Source organism: Zootermopsis nevadensis, unplaced genomic scaffold (genome assembly GCF_977971745.1).
Source record: "Zootermopsis nevadensis isolate Lab colony 2312 unplaced genomic scaffold, Znev_1.0 Znev_ptg000028l, whole genome shotgun sequence".
In the NCBI taxonomy this organism is placed as follows: domain Eukaryota; kingdom Metazoa; phylum Arthropoda; class Insecta; order Blattodea; family Termopsidae; genus Zootermopsis; species Zootermopsis nevadensis.
In genome coordinates, this window is record NW_028259160.1 from 7,396,064 (window position 1) to 7,417,828 (window position 21,765).

The window sequence follows — 21,765 nt, forward strand, 5'->3', positions numbered from 1 at the left end:
TAGGTCAAAATATTCACATCAACCTGTTCTCAAACTCTTTTATGTTCTTCGCTCATTATAATGGATCAGTTTCGCACATTTCACACATGATGAGTTCAAGAAGAGATCTCTGCAGAGGTCAGCAGAGATAGAGTAGCAGTAGGAATGTTATCTATGGCAGTGAGTGTACAGCAGTGCAGATGACAAATCCAATATTCAGAGTCCTCTAGGGGCCCTCGGAGAGATTACGCTCACGGAGCGATGCGAAGCGCTAGGCTGGCGTGTGGTGTCAGTAGTTTCCAGTTGTCAGTCCATGACTGGCTTTGGAGGTGTGTGTGTCGGTTGTTCTAGTTCTGTGTGATGTAATCATTCCGATGTCCACTTCTTTCTTTATATTAAGCTTTTAAAACACCAATACAAAATCAAAAGTGGGCATATGCACGTGGCCACGATAAAATGTTACTATTTTTTCATAATTTTTGAATAAACGATTACAGTGTCTTGTGTGAAGTACCTTTTCTTACAAATGAAATAAAAGTGGAGTACAAGGATATATGTGTAAAGTGACTAGTATATTTTTTGGAGCCACGTACACGACACCAGAGAACAGCTGAAGGTGACAATGATGCCTCAACAACAGGATGCAATAGTGCTAGCAAATCCTCAGGTACTGTGATACAATTATTTATGATACCTATTTATTCGTGTGACATGACCCATTCTGATATTCTCATTTGCGAAGTAATTCGTTGTATAGGATCTTGAACGTTCAATAATTATTCAGGTGGTCAAGAAATTGTATTATTCTATGCATCCTGAATGAACATCAGCATCCTCGCCAAAGTGCCATTAATCCTATTCTCTGCAGTTTAAACCGACTTTCATCTTCGCCTGTCTCTGGCATCCATTTTAATATTATTATTCCTTCTACATCTGGGTTGCACAAATGACTTATTTCCATGAGGTTTTCTAACCAACTCCTCACTGTATGTTCTGCCGACCTCATCCGTAATTTAACGGCTATTAAATAAAGATGCTCTGATGAAAGGAGCGATATTAATGCAAACAAGAGAAACGAGTCGTCATTCACATATTTTAATAACGCAAATCCCCCCTGCCCCAAATAAAACTACCTCCGGCGTCCTTAAATTCATTTTATTCTTTTATTTTCAGAACCCCTTCTAATTAAGGTCTTGCCCCTTATCAGGAGGGCCGATACTCGTTCCGCCACCACACATATAAAATGCCAAAGAACAAGTTATCTCAAGCGGTAGGAGATCTGATTTTTTCGGGAGTTGATTGGTCCTTCGGCTATTGAAATATGTTAGAACTACAATGGTTATATAATGTCGGATGAGGTGAGAAAATTATCACGTATGGTGAATAGGGGCGAACTTGGAAGGAAGCTGTCGCTTCAATCAAGTTGGCAGGTAATGATTATACCCCATTCGTACGTTCGACAGCTAATCTGTGTGAAACTCAACTTGACAAAGGCTGTTGTAACCATTTTCGTGATTTTTCGATTCTACAATACTCTCACGCGGTCCTAGTCCATTCGTACGACGACATTAAACAGGTAATGAGACTTATTACCGATTTTCAGTTGTGTCCAATACGTAGTCTTTCTTATGGAAATAATCAGTTCTAGAAAATATTCCTTCTTTTTGTCGCCGAAGGAAAGTCTGTGAAGGTTCAGGTCTACCCCCCCCCCCCTAAATACCTGTCACGAGTGTTAAAGGGACCGATATCCTGTCAGACTAACATCGGTCTGTATCTGCACAACACGGTAACCATAGCATATTCTTCTCGCAGTTTTGTTGCTTCATTACCGACAAAGGTGTCCAAACTTTGTTGCACAAAGAGAAGTTGGCGTGTCTGTCTATCTGTGTGCGCCTGTGGCTGGGTGGGTGTGGATGATTTTAGTCTCTCGTTTTGCCATTGGATCACAAAAGGTACTAGTTCAATGTGGGCCACTCAGTCACACCCTGTTTCTCTAGATTCATTTTGATAACATCCTCCCATGTGTGCCTGAAATTTCAGAGTAGTCATTGAGGATTTACAACTAAAATATTTGCTTGTCTCATGTTTCCCCTGCTTGTGCCTGATGTGGTCATCCTGATAAGATGAAGGCTAACTAACTAACTAACTAGATGGCTTACCGAACCCGAAGGTTCATCACCGAATTAACCAAAGCCCTCCACCGGACCCTGTCCTGGGCCAACAAAATCCAGTTTCCTTCAACTCCTATCTCCCATAGATCCCGCCTGAGATTATCCTCCCATCTACGTCTAGGTCTCCCCAGCGGTCTCTTCCCTTCAGGTTTCCCAACCAGTACCCGGTGCACACCTCTTGTCCCATCCATGCGCGCTACATGTCCCGCCCATCTCACTCTTCTCGACTTAATCACCCTCACAATACTGGGGGAGCAGTACAGATTTTTAAGCTCGTCATTGTGCAGTTTTCTCCACGCCCCATCGTCTTCCCTCTTAGGCCCAAATATCCTCCTCAACACCCGATTCTCAAACACCTGCAATCTGTGTTCCTCCCTCTGAGTGAGAGACCATGTTTCGCACCCATACAAAACAACAGGCAAGATTATTGTTTTGTATACTTTAATTTTCAGGTTCTTAGAAATCAGACGGGAAGACAAAATATTTTGGACTGAGAAGTAGCAAGCATTTCCGGAATTTAGTCTCCTCCTAACTTCCTCACAAGTATCATTTTGATTTGTTATTGTTGTTCCCAAATATTTGAACTTTGTAACCCTTTCAAAGGATTTATTAGCTACCCTAAGATAATTTTGCCCGCCTGTCTTCTGATGACGAGATACTAACATGTACTTAGTTTTTTCTGAATTTACTTCCAGCCCCACTTGTCTACCAGCCTCTAGTAAAACTTCTGCGTTCCTCTTTATTGTATTTATATCGTCCCCCAATAAATTAACATCATCAGCATATGCCAATAGCTGATGTGTCCCGTTCAATTGCAAACCCTCCTGCCTACCTTGGACCTTCCTGATGGCGTATTCTAGCGCAAAGTTAAAGAGCAAGGGAGACAAAGCATCTCCTTGTTTTAGACCGTTCTTGATGAGGAATGTCTCAGATACATATTTACCTACTCGAATTTTGCTGCAGGTTTCATTTAAGCACATTTTTATTAGACCCACTAGCTTCTTTGGTATACCAAATTCAATAAGAATATTATATAGCACTTCTCTCTTCACAGAGTCATAGGCTTTTTTGAAATCTATAAATAACTGATGTACAGTCCCACCGAACTCCCATTTTTTCTCTAGTATCTGACGAATGCAAAAGATCTGATCAATCGTTGATCTGTTTCGTCTGAACCCACACTGATGATCCCCAATAGTTTCATTCGCATATGGGGTTAATCTTGCCAAAAGAATGTTGGATAGAATTTTGTATGAGGTTGATAGCAGCGATATTCCTCGGTAATTACCACACTCAGTCTTGTCCCCCTTCTTATAAATAGGAATAATTATGGATTCCTTCCATTGATGTGGCATCTCTTCCTTATCCCAAATTAACTGAATAAGCTTATGGATCCTCATATGCAACCCTTTGCCACCTGCTTTAATTAATTCGGCCGGAATCTGATCAATTCCTGGAGATTTATAACTTTTCAACTTCCCAATGGCTAGTTCCACTTCATCTAAGCTAGGTTCTGGCACCAACAGTTCAGCTGTATGCATTTTAATCTGTCTAATATCACCAGTATTATGAACATTTAAGAGCTCGCTAAAGAAATTTTTCCACCTATTCACAATTTTTATTGGATCTGCAAGCAAATTGCCACTATCATCCTTTACCAAATTAGTCTGGGGTTGATATCCTTTCTTAAAGTTATTAATGCCTCTGTACAGGTCTCTGATGTTTTTTTCCTTATTATTTGTCTCAAGTTCAGCAATTTTGCCCTTCAGGTATTCCCTTTTCTTAGTCCTAAAGGTTCTACTAGCCTCACGTCTCACGTTACATAGATTATCCGCATTTGTTTTGTTTGGGTTCTGCAACCATTGAAATTTTGTTTGCTTCCTTCGATCTATTAATTTTGAACATTCTTCATCAAACCACGGTTTATTTTGCTTTCTCCTGTAGTATCCTAGTTTCTCTTTTGCTGAAATTTTGATGCAGTTTCTGACATTTTCCCACTCCCTGTTGATGTCCACACTTTCATTATCCTCATTTGTCTCTAAAATTTGAAACCTATTCGAAATTTCAACTTGATATTGTTCCTTTGCCTCTCCCTCACTTAATTTTTTCAAATCAAATCTTTCTGTGTCAAAATTTTGTTTAGTTCGTCTACTTACTGAAAGCCGCTCCCTCACTTTTGCTACCACCAGATAATGATCAGTGTCGCAATCTGCTCCTCTGAATGATCTCACATCAATTACATTTGTCTGCCTTCTCTTATCTACTAAAACATGATCTATTTGATTGTGTGTTCTGCCATCTGGGGAAGTCCAAGTGTATTTATGAACATCACGGTGTGGAAATTTTGTACTTTTTACAATTAAATCTTTTGACGTAGCGAAGGTCACTGCTCTGACGCCATTATCATTACTAAGTGCATGGAGACTCTCGCTGCCTATTGTGGGTTTGAAGACATCCTCCCTCCCAATTTTTGCATTGAAATCTCCTAGCAGAATTTTCATGTGATACTTGCCAAATGTATCAAATACTGATTCCAATTCTTCATAAAAGCTATCCTTGATATCATCGCTTTTGTCTTCAGTTGGGGCATGAACATTAAGGACAATGATGTCGCACCAACGTCCTTCCAAAATTACGTAAGACAACCTGTCACTAACAAATTCTACTCTCTTAACTGCTGCCCTAATTCTGCTATGAACAAAAAAACCCGTCCCTAGCTGATGATTGTCATTCCCCTTTCCATAGAAAAATGTAAAATTGTCCACTGGGATCGTGCCCTCCCCCTCCCATCGCACTTCCTGCACTGCCACTAAGTCTAACTTATAATTACCTAATTCCCTACACACTGATTTCAGTGCCCCAGCCCTATAGAGGCTCCTAATGTTCCAGGTACCAAATCTCATGTCCTTTTTCAATTGCCGTGGTCGTGCCAAAGAGTCCGTCCTGATCCGAGGCTTGGTTGATTTTTTCGTAACACATATTTTTTTTTTTAAAGGTGAAAGGTTGTTAGCCCTACACCCAACCCCCAACCTGGAGGACCAGGGTATCACTCTTAGTCTAGCGCATCTCCTTAGACCTGTCCGGCTTGGGTGACCCTACCATGAGCCGAAGCTCAGGCCGGCATAGCCCTAAGGGTCATTTGAGCACGCAAGCCTCCTCACCCGGCAGATTGCCTTCGACAAGGTGGTGATACCTTCGAGAAGGATAAGATGAAGGCTATGAATTATAAAGCTGCTTGCTGTGCAGTGCTGGGTCAAGTAAACGCTAGGGAAACAGGAATTGCGGGAAGTTTGGTCGTGTTTGTGCCGGAAAGGTTCAAGGAAAATAGTCACCTGTTTGTAAAATTGTAAAGCGGACCGACAGTCTGGTCCTTGACCACTCCGCTATAAGGTCACAGCAACCCACTGCTGAGCCCCATCTTTCAATTACAGATGTTTATAACGGGCCTTACGAAAGCTACAGTTCGCACTGTATTGTTATAGGCGGATTTGTAAGAGGCTCAACAAATTGTCATAAGCAGTATGCCTAGTGCTGTAAGAGTGTCATGCTTTTGTGATGTGGGTGTGACTGTACGTCGAGGCCTCTTGGAGCCATGCGATGCAGGCAACGCAGCTATTACAGTTCGCCGCCATGCGAAGGAATTAGTCATCATATGGGACTGACTGATTTTTCGGATACTTAAAGACGCTGTTTTAACTGCAGAGGTAAAATATAGTAGGCCTCTTACAAGATGGGACAACTAAGATGTGTGTGTGAGGTATTCTGAGGATATTTGAAGGTCGTCTCCCACATTTACTTGGAGAGATTGAGGGATGACCCAGAAAAAATCTATATAAAACGATAACCGAGCCAAGATATGAACTGGGTGCCTCATGAATGTGTGTCACGCATTATTGGTAGGTTGTACTCTCCAGCGTTGTTTGTCATAGGAAAATGTGACCGGTGAGTGGTAAAGCCACTGGATAGTGAAGCAATCCCGAAGTTTAAAATGCACGTAACTTCTTATCTTTTACCTTCATGTTTCTGGTAGGTTAGCATGTTTGGGAAACTGCGACATCAGGCAATACACGAAGTTTTTCCTAACATTCAGCTCAGAATTCTCTGTGCTCTTTTGTCAGGCGAATTTACATGCAGAAACTGTACTAGATCGTAGAAGACGTTTTAGATATAAGTTCAGTTCAACTAACGAAAGTGTAATAAATAACCAGTCCAGTGACAAGTGTCGGGAAGAGAGACATAAATTACAAGTAGCAAGCCCCAGCGACTTTACTCTTGCTTCAAAAAGACTTCAATCCCTGCCCAAGAACGCGAATATATTTCACGACACACTTCTTATAAAACTGGTAAAGTACAACACAACATTCTTTAAAACTACAAACTCCATGGAGCAGGGTCATTCCAGATAAGTTACCAGTCGTTCAAATAGGCAAGAAATTCCCTGCCATTTATGGAACCACAAGGTTCTTAAGAGTGTTCATAATATCTCGCGAGGCCGATGTTCTCTGTAACATTTTGTAACGTTTCGGTGTTTACGGTGAGTCGTTAGGTCCTCGTCCAGTCTTCCAAATAGGAGGACCGCCCACTGTTGGTTGTACGCGACTGCTTATTCCATATAATTATATCTACCCTCCATATTTGGAAGCCATTTCCTCTATCCACAACCTGAGGACTCTCCATCCGTAGTGACAAATGATCAACTTCATGTGGGTAAAAACTACGCTTCATCAAATCTGAATAAGAAGAGAACACGTAAAGGAATAAATCCGCAATGTTTTCGTCATCTTTCGGCCTCAGTCCTATTGAACGAAACATAAAATCCATGTGTGATGTCAACTGATTTTAAGATGGGCAGCTTGATTTAGCTTTTGTGATTGTGGTGATAACGGAAAAGAAATTTCTTGATCGGCTGAATAACTCGAATTGGAATTGGATGATCGGTTGTTTAGTTAAAGTTGGTAAACCGACAGAGCTTTGATTGTACATATGTAGCTGTGTAGTGGTTGGTAGCACCCGTGTTTTATATTCGGGCGGGAGGCTTCGAGCTCGATTCTTGGCCCGAAGACTAGCTGTCCCGACTGAGGATTTCCGAGGTTTAACTCAGTCCCTCCAGACAAACGCCAAGGCGTTTACCTCAACACGTCAAAATTCATCATCCACACGATTCTATGGTATTAATTATGCGGTTGAAAAAGCCTGTCTTGAAGTAACCCCGAACCAAGTCGTATAAGAAATAGCAGGATCAGTGGAATTAACTCTTGCGGTCATCTGAATGAAGAAACTAGGGCAGGCCTGTCAACTATGCCGCTCTGTTAGATAACGGAACATGTAACAAACATTGTACATTTTGATCATATCCGTAGCATTTTCTGTTCAGTTTTCAGAGACATAATTTCAACATTTGTGGGGCTTGGGGGCCCCTCTTATTCGGTTGTTATTACTAGTGTTAATTTAAGTTTAAATTATATAGACTCATATGAGTCAAGTGAACCCAGTCGACCGACGCTTTTCACCCCTTCTATAACATACATTTAAAAACTATCCAGTGATAATAATCCCTGCTATTTGAAACATACAATCTGAAAGTTTTAACATGTATAGCACCAAGTTGCAGTCTTCGGTAAATGAACATGGCATTCTTTCTTATGTACTCCTTATGTGTAATTTATTCTTCACCTGCGGCCATTTTACAATTGCATTTTAATATTTCTCTGTACTACATTGGCAGCACTGTTTTCAGGTTTCCTCGGGTGTTTATTGCTTCTGGTGGCGCCAGTTCCGACCAAATCGATAAACCTTGTAGCAAGCAGAACGCTGTTGAATGGAATACAGTAGGCTGATGAATGAATCGTGTGTTTTTCTGTACTAGAACACCCAGTGCTCGAGCGAGAACTGCAGGAAATTGTTTCGGTACCGTGAGCACTTCTGCTTCCTATTCGGGAGGTTCCGGGTTTCAGTTTTAGACACAAGACCGGTCAACCTGCCTGAGGTCTTTCTTTTCCTCACTTTCATCAAGCTGATATCGGTGCCTTAAACGAGGCCTCCACTGTTTCCTTTCCATTCAGTATTCATTAGATAGATATATAACGTCGAATGATTTGGAAAGACATTGAAGGACGCGGTAGTGACCAAATTTAAGGTACTGTCCCGGAGGGACGTCTGTAAAACTACCTGTAAGGATGGCCAGTCCCCTGACTGAGGTTTGAACTTGGGATGTCCCAAATATGAAGCAGGAGTTCAAACTACTGCACCTGCGTTCGATGTTCTTAGTTATGACATTTGTTATTCAGAAGAATTGCGAACAAGGAAGTATCAAATGGATTGCTACGTTTATATGGAGCAAGGCCGGCCGCTTGTGAGGAACGGTGCTTTTGTGGTGACCAGAGAGTCGCTTTGCATACGAATTTTGTAAACATTGATAGGTCGAATTAAATTTGAAACCTTTCTGGATAGTTCTGTGGGCGTCATTGCCAGTGTATTGCAGTAAGAGAAGAAATCTCCCTTACAAGTGTCAACAGTGTCTTTCCTTATTCCGTTTATCTACTGCCTCTGTGATATATTTATACTCCCAGGTGATACGCAGTAATAAGCAGGGAGTGTTCTTGAAGAGCTGATGTTTACCTGTTCGCAGAATTTTATAGCATTAATAGTTTACTACCGCCATCGTGGAAGTCTCCAGTGTGATCCTGGCGTGATCCAATTCATTCCACGAATAATTTACATCTTCATGGCATTTTCTTAAATCCGTTGTGATATTATCCTCCAATTTACTCCTACTATTGTCATATATTATTTCAGATTGCAGAGCCGCGCCGGTAGCTACAACATGCCAGATTCCAGTAACGTTTCTTTAGTCTTACGTCCGTGTTTCTGATGAATTTCTTGTAATGGAACCCAGAGGATCATCATCAGCATGCTCACAAAAGTTCGCTATTTGATCCTGTCTTGAGCCAGTTCCATCTTCTGCTCCGATCTCCGCGTTAGTCGAATTGATCTCCCATCTCATTGGTGGTCGAGCTCACTTTCTTCTTCCTTTAGGTGTTGGTCAAACAACTTCCAAAGAATTTGATAAATTCTAGGTGGTTTCTTCGGTACGCCTATTCTTTTGCTTTCTTTCAGAGATTGAGTGGATTCCGGTTAATTGGGACGCATCGGGACTAGAACACTCTGGCCCAATAAAGCGGCTGCCCCAATTACGCGAAGTTCCACGTAAAGAGTTAAAAAGTTTTGTTCTTTAAGATTTGTCCCAAATAAACGACTGCCCCGATTAACCGATGGCCCAATTAACCGGAATATTCTTTTCTAATATTTGTGTTTCACTTTTTATCCATTCGTCTGTAACCTGGCACTGATTTCAGAAGATTCAGTTTCTTTTAACTGTTGTTCAAAGTCCAGCATCCACTGCCATACAAGAGAGAAGGTACTGCTAACACTTTGCAGAATCACAAAATTACCACTTGTTGAGACATACTTAGCTGTGCTTTAATTGTTCCGCACAGATAATAGAATCTTTGTAATCTAATCCTCTTCGTTGATCGTAATATTATCACTCTGCTATCTACGTAGGCCTGTGGGTCTCTAATATGAGCTAATATACATTCCTTGTTCCCTTCTGCGTGCTACCTTTCTTGTTAGACACGTAGTTCTGTTATACTTCACGCTAAATATATTAGTTAAGGAATACTCATTATGAAGCTGTTCATATTGTGTATTATTCTTCCAATTGAATACATTATAAAATTTCCTCCAAACATCTGCTGCTCCTTTGTCTCCCCTAGGTCCAAATAAGTCTGAGCACGTTCAACTTCTGGACGTGCGGAGAGGCATTGCCTGCCAAAATGTGAAGATTCACGAGGCAGGTTCAATCATGCACCGTTCGTGACTACGACTGGTGGAGATTGGTGGGCATCAACATGCTATGCAATTGGATAGCCTGTTCTTTGCTGGAAGTAGAAAGTACAGTACAGGTGTAATCCACAACCTTTACCGAGGATCGTAACCTAAACTAGGATTTCATTTGTGGGCGGTGTATTGCCATTTCTAATCCAGTGGTTATCGTACCATTCGCTCTAACAATCAGTAACTCGGCATTTCCCCAACAGACTGGACTTTCTAACGGAGATGCCCGTTGTTTGCTCTGAGGTATTCAGATGATTTTCCTTCTCAAATTACTTCAAGATCTCTGAAGTTCATCATCCTCATTATGAACTTTGTAGAGTTAGGCCATTCCTGTTCCTTTAAACCCCAAGATGGTGGCCATTCAAATCCCGAAGCTGCTCAATCGAGTTCACGCCTCTAAACGTGTTTCTCTAAGGTGTATTAATATCTTAACAGCACAGATAACTGATTTCTGCTTAAGGAAGGGAAGTACGCTATAAGCAGTCTCTCTTTAGGGTAGGGGTTTTTATCACCCCCCCCCATGTTTTTTCATATGGCCGGCTAACATTTTCTCTTATATTATGTCATTGTATAATAAAAACAGATGTCGCCTAATTTAAGTATAGAATTCAATCTTAAATGAACAATAAAAGCAAGTCCAAAATCTTTTAACTTATTTGCATATTTGTCGTTTATTTTTAACGACGCTGTTTGTAGTTTACACTACATAACGTCGAATGACAAGTGAACTGGAAGATACACAGAAGGAAGCGACCGTTGCATAATAAAGGTATTGTCCTGGAAAGTACCTGGACGGCCTTAGGAAAACCACGAAAAATATCAATCAATCTTGCCGGTCCCTTGTTCCTATTTTCAACTAAAAGGGGTGAACATAACCTTTTCAGTTTGTCTGCATTCTTCAGCATAACCACAACAGTCAGTAAACATATGCAAAGGAATTTCATTGTTTCCTTGAGCTATGTAACTCACGTTTTTCCTCTGAACGTGCTTGTGTCTGTACGTTATCTGCTCATGCAACTTCAATCGCCTTGACGAAGCAGTGTTTACATGGAATGGGAGGAGGGAGTCGGAATTTGTGGTACCCATGACCGATCACACAGACACATGCACTTGGTTGGGTAGTTGTTGAATTAGTCCTTATACTGTACGCTCATAAAAGACGAAGTCTCTTGTGGAGGGAAACCTCCACTCATTCTTAACGGCACAGGAACGATTCTCCGGAACGCGGTGAATAATCGGCGGGGTGGACCATGGTGTAGATCTGGGCGTTGCCACGTAGGGAAAACGTCTACCCTGTGCAGCGAATCGAATACTGGTCGTCTAGCCAGTCCATTTTATCGACTGAGCATTACCGAAGGAGGCAGTATGTATCTCTGAAACGTCGGTCAACGTTTACGAGACTGTTCTGCTCAGTGTCCCACAAGACGTCATCTTCAAGGAAAACACTGTTGGCTATGACTCTGCCAACAGTGGGGTTTTGTTATGCAATAAATGAACATCAGTATCGCTAAGAAAATATTTGGAATAAATGTGCCAGTAAATATTTCTACTGTTGGCCATGTTAGTCCGTAACATTCCGTGTTATTTGCAAATGCTCTTCATTCTGTCTGAAATGTTCCGGCACCTTCGTAATTTTTAGGATATTGGAAATTTGTCTTGAAATGAAAAAAAGAAAGGGGGTGTAGGCTTTGCAAGCAGCTCCACCTGAGACAGATTCCCACGCCTGGCAAGCCTGTAGTTTCTTGTTCTTCTGAGATGAGGCTCATATGCCACTTCCTGCTGGACGCGTTATACACCGCAGAATACCCTTGTGAGGAAAGATATGATTAACTTCAGATGTGGGCTGTTTTAAAAATTCTGTACATTGACTCCCAAGCGATAAGTATTGTGATGTAAGAATGAAGAAGAAACAGAAGTAAAGACGAAGGGCAAGAAACCGATGGCGGAGGAAAAAGAAATAATTTGATTGAATAATAAACCGACAAGTGCTTTTCAGCATTATATGCATAACCAGTACAGCACCCCTCCCGCCTGATGGGTCCACCCATACGTCTCCTCCAACAAGTGAAATTCTTCCCCTGCGCTTCACAAAACCTCTGTTTATTGTCGACTGGAAACGTGAAACCGGAATGTGCAGTCTGCAGGTTTCCCTGCCTTGTGAATGCAACAGAAGACATTCCTTTGGCACAAATGTGGCAGTTTTTCAACATGGCCCCATCATGGCCCAGCCTTCACTGTCCACTTGCCCTTACCGAAGGGGCAGGCTTACAGACGTGAATTTCTGAAATTATTGTAATGGAAAGGAGTGGTCAGCTGAAACGGAAGTATAAAGTTTTTTTCAAGTGCGTTATGTGCGACTTCACGTCTGTGCAGTCTTGATAATTTATTACAGATACATAACACAGCGCATAGATATTGTATTTCGTTAATCTTTTGAAGACGGATATCATGTAAATAACGTTTAAAGATTTAATTCCTTAAAAAAAAAACAGCCCTTCTCCATTACGTGCATGAGCGAGCCTCTTACTAACAAAGATTTTCTTGAGTGTGTGATGTACTAACATCACAGGCTAATGCAAAAACACTGGAATAAAATGTTTCCGTTTCTGACAAAGGTGTAGCGTAATTAGTTATAAAGTTCAATAAATTATAACTAACACGAGATTAAACAAAGATGGAACTGTCGTCCGTGTGAAATGTTGCAAATGGAAAATGAAACTGCACCTTCAGGCTTTTACTTTGTTACCTCTTACTTCTTTCCGTCGTGAATGACTTTTTGTTATTTTCTTGCCTAGTAAGGCCTGGCAGTACCCCGATGGCTGATATTGATTCACAGCATTGTTACGTCAGAGCAGAGATCTTGCTGCTGTGGCAGTTTTTCGATCGCCTGAACTCGATCTAGAATAACCAGTTTGCTCGCGGAGGAGCTAATGACCGACGAGCACAGTGCTAAGGAACGTACTGATCCTATTTCAGCGCATGACCAGGCTACCGTGTATTAAAGCCATGTTCCAACACCAGCGGATCAAAGATTTTCGTATTTATTTTATATGTATCAAAGAAATATATACCACAGATTGAGGAATTTGCTGATACCGGTATTGAAAGTACCGTTATTAGTCTCTGCGTCCTAGGCAGCTACCATGCTGCCTACCCTTCGACCCGGTTTTGTCGTGTGATTATTTCGAGTTCCAAACTAGCCATCACGATGTCTGTGGAGTGAACTTAAATACATGCCAAGTAGATAACTACCTATTCTGTGTACCACCAGGTTCAGATTTCTTTTAAGGCAAAGCAACAGGAAGTCGCGAAATCGTTTCAGTAATTTAGTAATTCAGTGATAGTTATTACTTTATTGCCGTTACCGGCGTCGGTCTTCTCCATAATGTGGCAGGGTTTTACCTTAACATATATACTGGAGGCGCAAATAGCCTTAGAAGTTGACGCGCTTCTAAACCCACATTCTCACAGGACTAAAATTTCAATGCAAGAAGCAAAATATCATTTGTGGGCCTTGGAGATTTTCTTCGCGTTTGACGTAGCTAGACTTTAAATTAACTGCTTTACATTTTGAACAACTACTTGCCAACTCGATATTTTTTCCTCATAACAGTTGAACCTACTTTTAATTGTATGTGTGTAATTAAATTTTTGATGCTGTCCTTTCATTTCTCTGATGATTCGGCTCGGATCTGAAAGTCAGATTATAAAATTGCCCTGTAAGTTGGCATAAACAAGTTTGACAGACCCGGAACAGGACTAAATAATGCATTAAAAGAGTCTAAAAGAAGCGGTTGCGGTCTGTTTTAATGTATTATCCGTGAAAATTCCTCTGTCAACCTAGCCGATTACCACGACAGAATAAGAGTGCTAGTAAGTACGTTCAATCACTATCGGTCCGTGATATGTTTATGACTATCGTCATTGTAAGCTATTTTGATCAGATGAAGCGACCATCGTGGTGACCTTGCCCGAAGCAAGAGGCTGTGCACGGCGGAGAACTGCCAGTCTGACTGCACTACTCCGTCCGTACCATATAAGGCATTCGTAATTTCTCATATATTTATTTATTTATTATTAACTGCAAATGGGTTTATACCCGGTGGCAGTGGTGCTACAATAAGACACAAACAAAATAAAACAATTCATAAGATTACAAAACCATAAAGCACACACATTACACAAAATAAAAACAAGTATTTAAACACAACAGATAACCTAAAGTAGATAACTTAAAAATTAATACCGAATCCACAAACTCTAGAATGCAGTTGGCTCAGTCTTCTCGCTCCTCCTCGGTTTATATGTAATCCATCCCTACCGAAGTTCCAATCCTCAGTCCAACTGTTCGGATCTAAAGGAACTCCCATGGTCTTTGTTATCCAGTCGTATCTGACGTTTAATGCTCCGATACGCCGCCATGACACGTCTCTGCGCCAAAGTACACCATTCAGAACTAATTTGGATTGGGGAACTTAGTGTTTGCCTTATTCACAAGGGCCCATCACATAATCCAGATTTGCAGCTCTTCTTAAATATTTTGTGCCCACATGAATTATGACAGTATCTCATCTCCCTAGATCTCTGTTCTTCATAACTCTTTACAGCTGTTCAGTTCTAATTCATGGAAATCACTCCACCATCATATTTCTATGTTCAGTTCGCACGTCTCGTATTATAGAGTCACCCAACAGTAAGCACTCTGCACCTCCCCGATGTTTCTGCGCCATATTACGCCTGCTAACTTCACATCCCGCTGCCGCCCCTCGCAACTGCTCTTCCAGTATCTTGTTCTGCCGTTTTAGATATTTTTTATTTTTTAATTTTTTAAATAATTACAGTAAAAATATTTTTTTAAAAAATAACTCTTGTGGTTCACAAACAACAAACTTAAAAATATATATTCAATTTTTTCCACATGAAAAGTTACTTTGAAATTGTATTTTTATAATCAAGTTAATTATATAATGTAAATAAATTCACATTACTGAGATTGCACTATATTTCATTGTTATGATCTGCAACAATACAACTGAAAAATTATGTTAGTCAGCGAGCATTGCTTCATCCTTCTCTTGACTGGTGAATATGCTACGATACTGAACTTCATGACAGCGTTACACAGTTGCTTTGCCATGGCATTATGCATCTTCCATACAAGGTTCCATGGTCTCACATCTGTCACAAATGGAACAGTCTGGTTCTTCTTCAGATTCTTACGTGCAGCAGAATGAGCAGAGCTGTTGCAAGAGGACTCATACGCATTGCGTCCTGAAAAGTGTACTGACCGGTGGGCTGATGAATTGGAATTTTCTGAGCTGGATTCAAACCAGTGAGCCAAGCTCTCTTTCTTGGACTGTTCTAAATGTCTCCCAGTCAAACCATTGTTTTTGTTGTGGGTTGAGTCCTCTGATGATGGTGGTGATAAAGATGGCACAGATTCCCGGCTTGGAAAAGAGAAAGAGGATTGTTCTTCAGGATGTTGACCTACATCTGCTATAATATTCTTAACAGCAGAGATGACTGTACAAATCAATCACATGAAATAATCGCAGTCAATCGCGGTTACCAACGAATTGCCGATTGTAAGTGTATACAATATATTTTTTAAATTCCCTTTATTTTATTTACGTTATTTCAGAGCTTTAAATGTAATGCCATTATTTCACTCATCAATGTTTGGGGTGCTGGGAACGCATGTCAGTGACTTCCAATTGATTTACATTATAAAATAGTTTCAATTTACGCCGATTCCGATTACGCCGCTTCGTCCAGGAACGCATCCCCGGCGTAAATCGAGGGCTACCTGTATGTATAAACCATACCAATTTAGCTGTGCAACTGTTCTCGTCTACTTACACAGAAATTTCACTTACAACCGTACTCAGTAAGTCAGTCAGTCGTAGTGTTTCTGCCGGGACCTGCGCAAGTGATGGACTTTTCAACAAAAATTCCGTTGCCAGATGGTCGGCCTGCCATAATAACTGTTCTGGTACTGTTTGGCATGCGGAGTGACGACACAGCTGTTCCCAAACCTGCAAATTATCTTGCAGCCGCTCAGTAAAGAAGTCAGAGACGCGGAGTGTTTAATGTTTCATATTGCATCCGTAAACTGAAATTGCTTTGCAGGGGGTGGAAGAAGTTTGTGAGTCTACGTGCTCGGTGTTCTGACAAGAATTAATCATTCATAATTGTGCTCAAACTTTCCCCATAAAGCGGCGGACGTGTAATGTAGTTTACAGAATGAAGCCTCGTCCACAATATGTAAACCACGGGAAAGGCTACCCTTTTAAACGCATTGATACACATCAGGGATGAACAGTTTGCCTGTGAAGTAGCCACACTGCTGCGTCATGTCCGTGGGTCCACCCCCCACGCACACAAAGTGAGTAAAATGAACGCCGAGCTTATCTCCAAATACTTCTCAAAGGAGTTCCATAACGTTAACATTTTGTACTGGGGAAAAGCGAAGTTATCCTCGTCTAATTGCACTGTACAACTATAATTATACAGATGACTCTCGGTTTACGTGCTTTCGATATCCGCGATAATAGCAGAAGCTGCTACACAGGCGCAGGAATGCAATGCCTGCATGTAACAAGGCGCCTGTAATTGACACAGCGTGGTTGCTAGTGAATCCAGGTTACCGAGTAGTGATTATAAGTCGAAAGTGCATGGAAGTAGATGTGAAATATATTTGTAGGCACTCTGAACATTATTTAAGACGACTCTGAATGACACTGTGTAATCTGGTAGAATTTTACCAACATTTCAGAAGTCCTTGCTGCTTCCCATCATCAGGGCAATGTGGGGCTTGGTGATGATAAATATTAAATACACACATTTTAGTGGGGAAGAGACCGTTGGGAGACGTATGCCTAGATAGGAAGATAACATTAAGATGGATGTTGTACAGATTGGATTCAACTAACTCAGGATAGGAAACAGCGGGCGATTGTGTCACATGGTGATTAAAGCTTGTGTATCAAATATGCGGTGACCAGCTGAATGAATTATCATTTGCTCAAGGGAGACTGCGCCGTGGAAACAGTTACTTCGAGTCTGACTTGTACGCTGTGGCCACGTAACTATCCTAGGTTTCCTATCGATTTCTGTGTCCTAAGGGAGAGACCTCCCCTTCCCGTTGTCTCGGAGGCACGGGGTCTTTCATGACTCTTCGTGGTTATTCAGCTGATAAAAAACTCTCGGCTTTTATGGAACTATAAAGTTTATCACCACGGCAAGACCAGCAGCCACTGGACTACCTTCAGCCCACGTAGCGTAGTCCGTAAATTCACAACTTATTTCTCAAACGTTCCATTTTAGTCGACTTATTGTTATCCTGTCATTACAATTTGCATAGTCTAATTGCTTTCTTCCCATGATGTTTCACAGCCACAATTTTGGATGTATTTCATATTTCTCCAATGAGTGCCATGATCCACCAGTTTTATCGTCTGATTCTCCCCGAGGATAGGTTATTCATATGACGATAAAGACGTCTGAAGCTCCTTATTTAACAGCTGCTCCTTTCTGTCTTATTCTCTTCGGTCCAGATATATTTACCGCTATCAGTGTCGGTTTCTTAAACGTCATTGTCGTCGGTCCTCGTCTCTTCCTTCTCCTTTGTATCCATTAGACTAGAACACTGGGCCATCTGCTGTACCATATCATTTTTTTTGTGTCATCCAAAACCAAAGTTAGCAAACCCGTTTTTTCCTGTAATTAGCTACGCTATTTGGGGTTCAGTCTTAAGGACTGTATATGGCGGCGAACGGAAATACCCATCACTCCAGGAGATAGTAACTCAGACTCGAAGATGCTTGAGGTCAAAATTAATTTGTTCCTCCCATCATTACCTATTCACTCAGCAGTTCCCAAACTGTAGGAAATGTTATTGTATAATGTGTTGTACGCCCTAAAATACCGCTGTAGTTTATTAATTAAATAATCGTGTAGAAATATTTCTAAAACAAACTGAATTTCTTTCCCCCATACCAGCAGGCCTATCCTTCTTTATCTCCCATTGCTATGTGCATGGAATACACACAGAAGAAGATAAGACTAAAATTTCATAGTCCAGTCACAACCAACACTGAACAGAAACCGGCGACACTGCTTTAAACATGCAGCATCTGGCCATTCAGTTTATCAGAAACACCTGGAAACATTAGTCCGAATTTGCCCTAATGGGTTTATGATTTTTGCCACGTATCCAACAGTGTTTCGATGTCACTGTTCTTGTGTTATTGTGAGAGACATCTGTAGGCTTACCAACATATTTAACCTGCCCAAATATGGGCTTTTGAGGCTACATTTTGGATAATGAATACAGCCTATACATAGAAACAGTGAAACTCGACATCATGAGAAATCATCGATAACCGACTCTGCATTTCAGCCATATTAAACTCAGATACATACAATAGCTGAGGTCTTACATACACTGCAACCTTCCTCTCATAAGACTCTCGCCACTCTAAATTTAATAGATGTCCTTATGTGCCTTCTCAAAAACAAAAAACCCTTACGACCCGATTACATATTATGAGATGTGTTCAGCGTCTGATTGCTAGCGGTCATTTTTTGTGAAGTATGTCAAGAATTTTGGGCTTAAAACCAATTTTGCGTCACCTTCGATACTTCATAGACACCGAGAGAGACCAAGGCCCAGAGACCTAGTCTCCATCACGTACTGGTCGTGCCGACTGAACCTATTAAGTTGTGCACTCTGTGGTATAAAAATTAAAACAACACAAAACACGGACTAAACCATCCTTCATGAACGATCATTTAGCCATATTAGTGTTGGCTACCTTCAATCTGTGCCGTGTTCTGACGGCTACCTCATCAAATCCAAATGCCTGACAAGGTCGCTAGCCTCTTTGTTACTGTTGAGGTGGGTTAATACTTTCTTTCTCAGTCGAACTGCGGCCGTTTTACGGGTCCATTGCACATCCCCCAGATGATACATGAGTCAATGTGTAGCAGTGATATTGGCAGGGGAAAACTTAAGGACTCTGAGAGAAACCTGTACAAGTGCCATTTTGTCCACCGCGAACCCTAGTCTCCGCTACGAGAAGCCGGCAACGAACCGCCTGAGCTATGGAACGGGCGGCAAGGTAGCATACTGTTATCACAACGGTCTGGTGTCGACAGATATGATAAAACCGTGTAGATGTTACAGCGGGTAGGTTATAACAGATAAGTTTTCAGTTCCACTCACGGTTTGCGCGTCGCTCCTATTGCCAGGTGCGAGGCTCCAAGTTCTGCCTTTGATGAACGCTGTATCAACTGTGATCGTGTACAAATCCTTCACATCACAAATACTTTCAAATGAACGCGATCACAAGAAAACTGTATCCAAACACTTTGTATTCCAGCATAGAGTTCAATAGTAGAGCGTCTTTTTGTAACATATATCACAGATTCGAAGAAACTGATACAAGCATAGGTACAGACTTCTTCTTAAATTACGCCATGTACTAGCTTCGTGCCCAGAGCTTAGCAGAAAAACAGTTCCCTGAAAATATCCACAGTGATCGTTAGTTCCTGAAAGATCACTCAATTTGCAGAATTCTATAAGTAAGACCAAGAAACTGATTTCATGACAAAATACCACACATTTAAAGTACGCGGTTAAAAAAGTGTTATTGCACACAGTTGCGATGCGAAAGCCATGTGAACCGAAACGCGCTGGTCCAGTTTGCTACTGAAATTTAAGTTTTACCGTGCTAATTGTCCCCTTTTATTTCGCACTGCTCGCCACGAAATTCAGAGAAATAGTGACCATTGTCATTCATTGACGAATCATACGCAGAACCCTTACATGCGAATATTATTGGACCCAAGGACGAAATGGGAACTTATCTTGTGAAGTGTTTGACTAAAATTACGTGTGAATTCACAACAGGATGCAACACAATAAATTCAGACTTGCCATAAATATCAATAACCGACTGATTAATAAAACCTTTTCAGGCTACCAGCCGAAAAATTTATTAATGTTAGTCGTCGTGAAATGGGAGTACAGTGGGACCGTACATCAGTTGATTATAGATTTCAAAAACACCTATTACTGTTAAGAGAGAAGTGCTATACAATATTCTCATTGAATTTGGTGTACCAAAGAAGTTAGTGAGTCTAGTAAAAATGTACTTAAGAGAAACCTGTAGCAAAATTCGTATAGGTAAATATTTATCAGACTCATTTTCCATCAAGAACGGTCTGAAATAAGGATTTGCTTTGTCTCCATTGCTCTGTAACTTTGCGTTAGAACACGCCATCAGGAATGTCCAAGATAGGCAGGAGGGTTTGCAATTGAATGGGGCACATCAGCTATTGGCATATGCTGATGATGTTGATTTATTGGGTGACGATGTAAATACAATAAAGAGGAACACAGAAGGTTTACTAGAAGCGAGTAGAAAAGTGAGGCTAGAAGTAAATTCATAAAAAACTAAGTACATGTTAGTATCCCGTACGCAGACAGGCGGAGAAAATCATGTTAGGGTGGCTATTAAATCCTTGAAAGTGTTACAAAGTTCAAATATTAGGGAACAGCTATAACAGATCAAAATGATACTCATGAGGAAATTAGGAGGAGACTAAATTCCGGAAATGCTTGATACTTTTCAGCTCAAAATATTTTGTCTGTATTATATAACTATAACTGTTCATATTTCAGATGAAACGCTAGTAAACAACAAATACTTACAAATCATAGAGTGGCCATGCTTTGAAGCAGAAGAAGCAAGAGGAATTACAAGTAGGTTAGATAAAATGTTCAAATACGATCTCTTAATTCGTGAGTTTGCGTTATCAGTCACATTTCGATTCATAGGCCTATCCATAACATCTCTCGGACCGATTACAAGGAACTCTGACAGGTTTTTCTGTCGCGTTCATCAGTCCGTCGGGTGAATAGAAAGATAAGTACCTCCATGGGGCACAGTCCGTCACAGAAAACTAAACAACATGTACAGTTAAAAGAGTTTTGTATATTTTAATCTTTACGTTTCTAGATTGAACAGTGCCATTTAAAACCCGAGAATCATTAAACTAAAATAAAAAATTACTAGTTTATTGGCTCTTGTGTACATTAACACATATTTAACCTGTGTTAGTAGGGAAATCTACATTTTAGATAGTTCAGAATCGTCAACACGGAAATCCTAGCTTCGCACATAGGGGCGCCACTTGGACCAAGAAATAATTTGACTTACACTGTCCCGAAATACTACGAGTACCTTTAATTATAATTAATAAACATAAAAGTCATCAATACTTAAAAAGGAAATACAACTTACAGCAGTGCCGAGTTCAGTCACGTACAACAGCACAAACACTAAAGACTGCGAAGGCCGAGGGCACAGCTAGAAGACAGGCAACTCGTGGGAAGTGACGTAGGCTTATGCTAGTGTTCGAGAGTCGATCCATAGGGATGCGAATTATTCGACTATTCAACGCAATATATATCGACATCAAACCATCGCAAGTAGCATTTTCTCCGCCCCCGCCGCAGACACTAAAATATTACATAATCGACTACTTGTCTGTTTAGCATTTTTAATAATTAGTACATGCTTTTTCCTGACACTAAAGTCTGATGATTTCCAGGCTTCTAGTGAACTCCGTAATGTCACGTGATTTGCCATCACAAACAACACATTAGGAACGTTTCATAATCTGCACATTTTTTGCCACTGAACTAAAATCT

The 21,765-nt window shown here is 40.9% G+C and overlaps 1 protein-coding gene and 1 long non-coding RNA gene across 2 annotated transcripts in view; one reads left to right on the plus strand and one right to left on the minus strand.

The window, feature by feature from the left end:
- Nucleotides 1–266: 266 nt before the first annotated feature.
- p130CAS (Serine_rich_CAS and FAT-like_CAS_C domain-containing protein p130CAS) overlaps nucleotides 267–21,765 on the plus strand; it is a 48,271-nt gene continuing 26,772 nt past the window's right edge. The window contains exon 1 of the mRNA XM_022082133.2: nucleotides 267–646. Within this exon, the coding sequence (XP_021937825.1) occupies nucleotides 602–646 (45 nt within the window). The 5' untranslated portion in view covers nucleotides 267–601. The remainder of the gene's footprint in view (nucleotides 647–21,765) is intronic.
- On the minus strand, nucleotides 14,021–21,433 carry LOC110838691 (uncharacterized). Its single transcript, XR_002546191.2, has 3 exons — nucleotides 21,356–21,433; nucleotides 19,273–19,569; nucleotides 14,021–15,493 (listed from the first exon to the last, which is right to left on the minus strand). It is a non-coding gene; the product is annotated as an uncharacterized LOC110838691 (long non-coding RNA).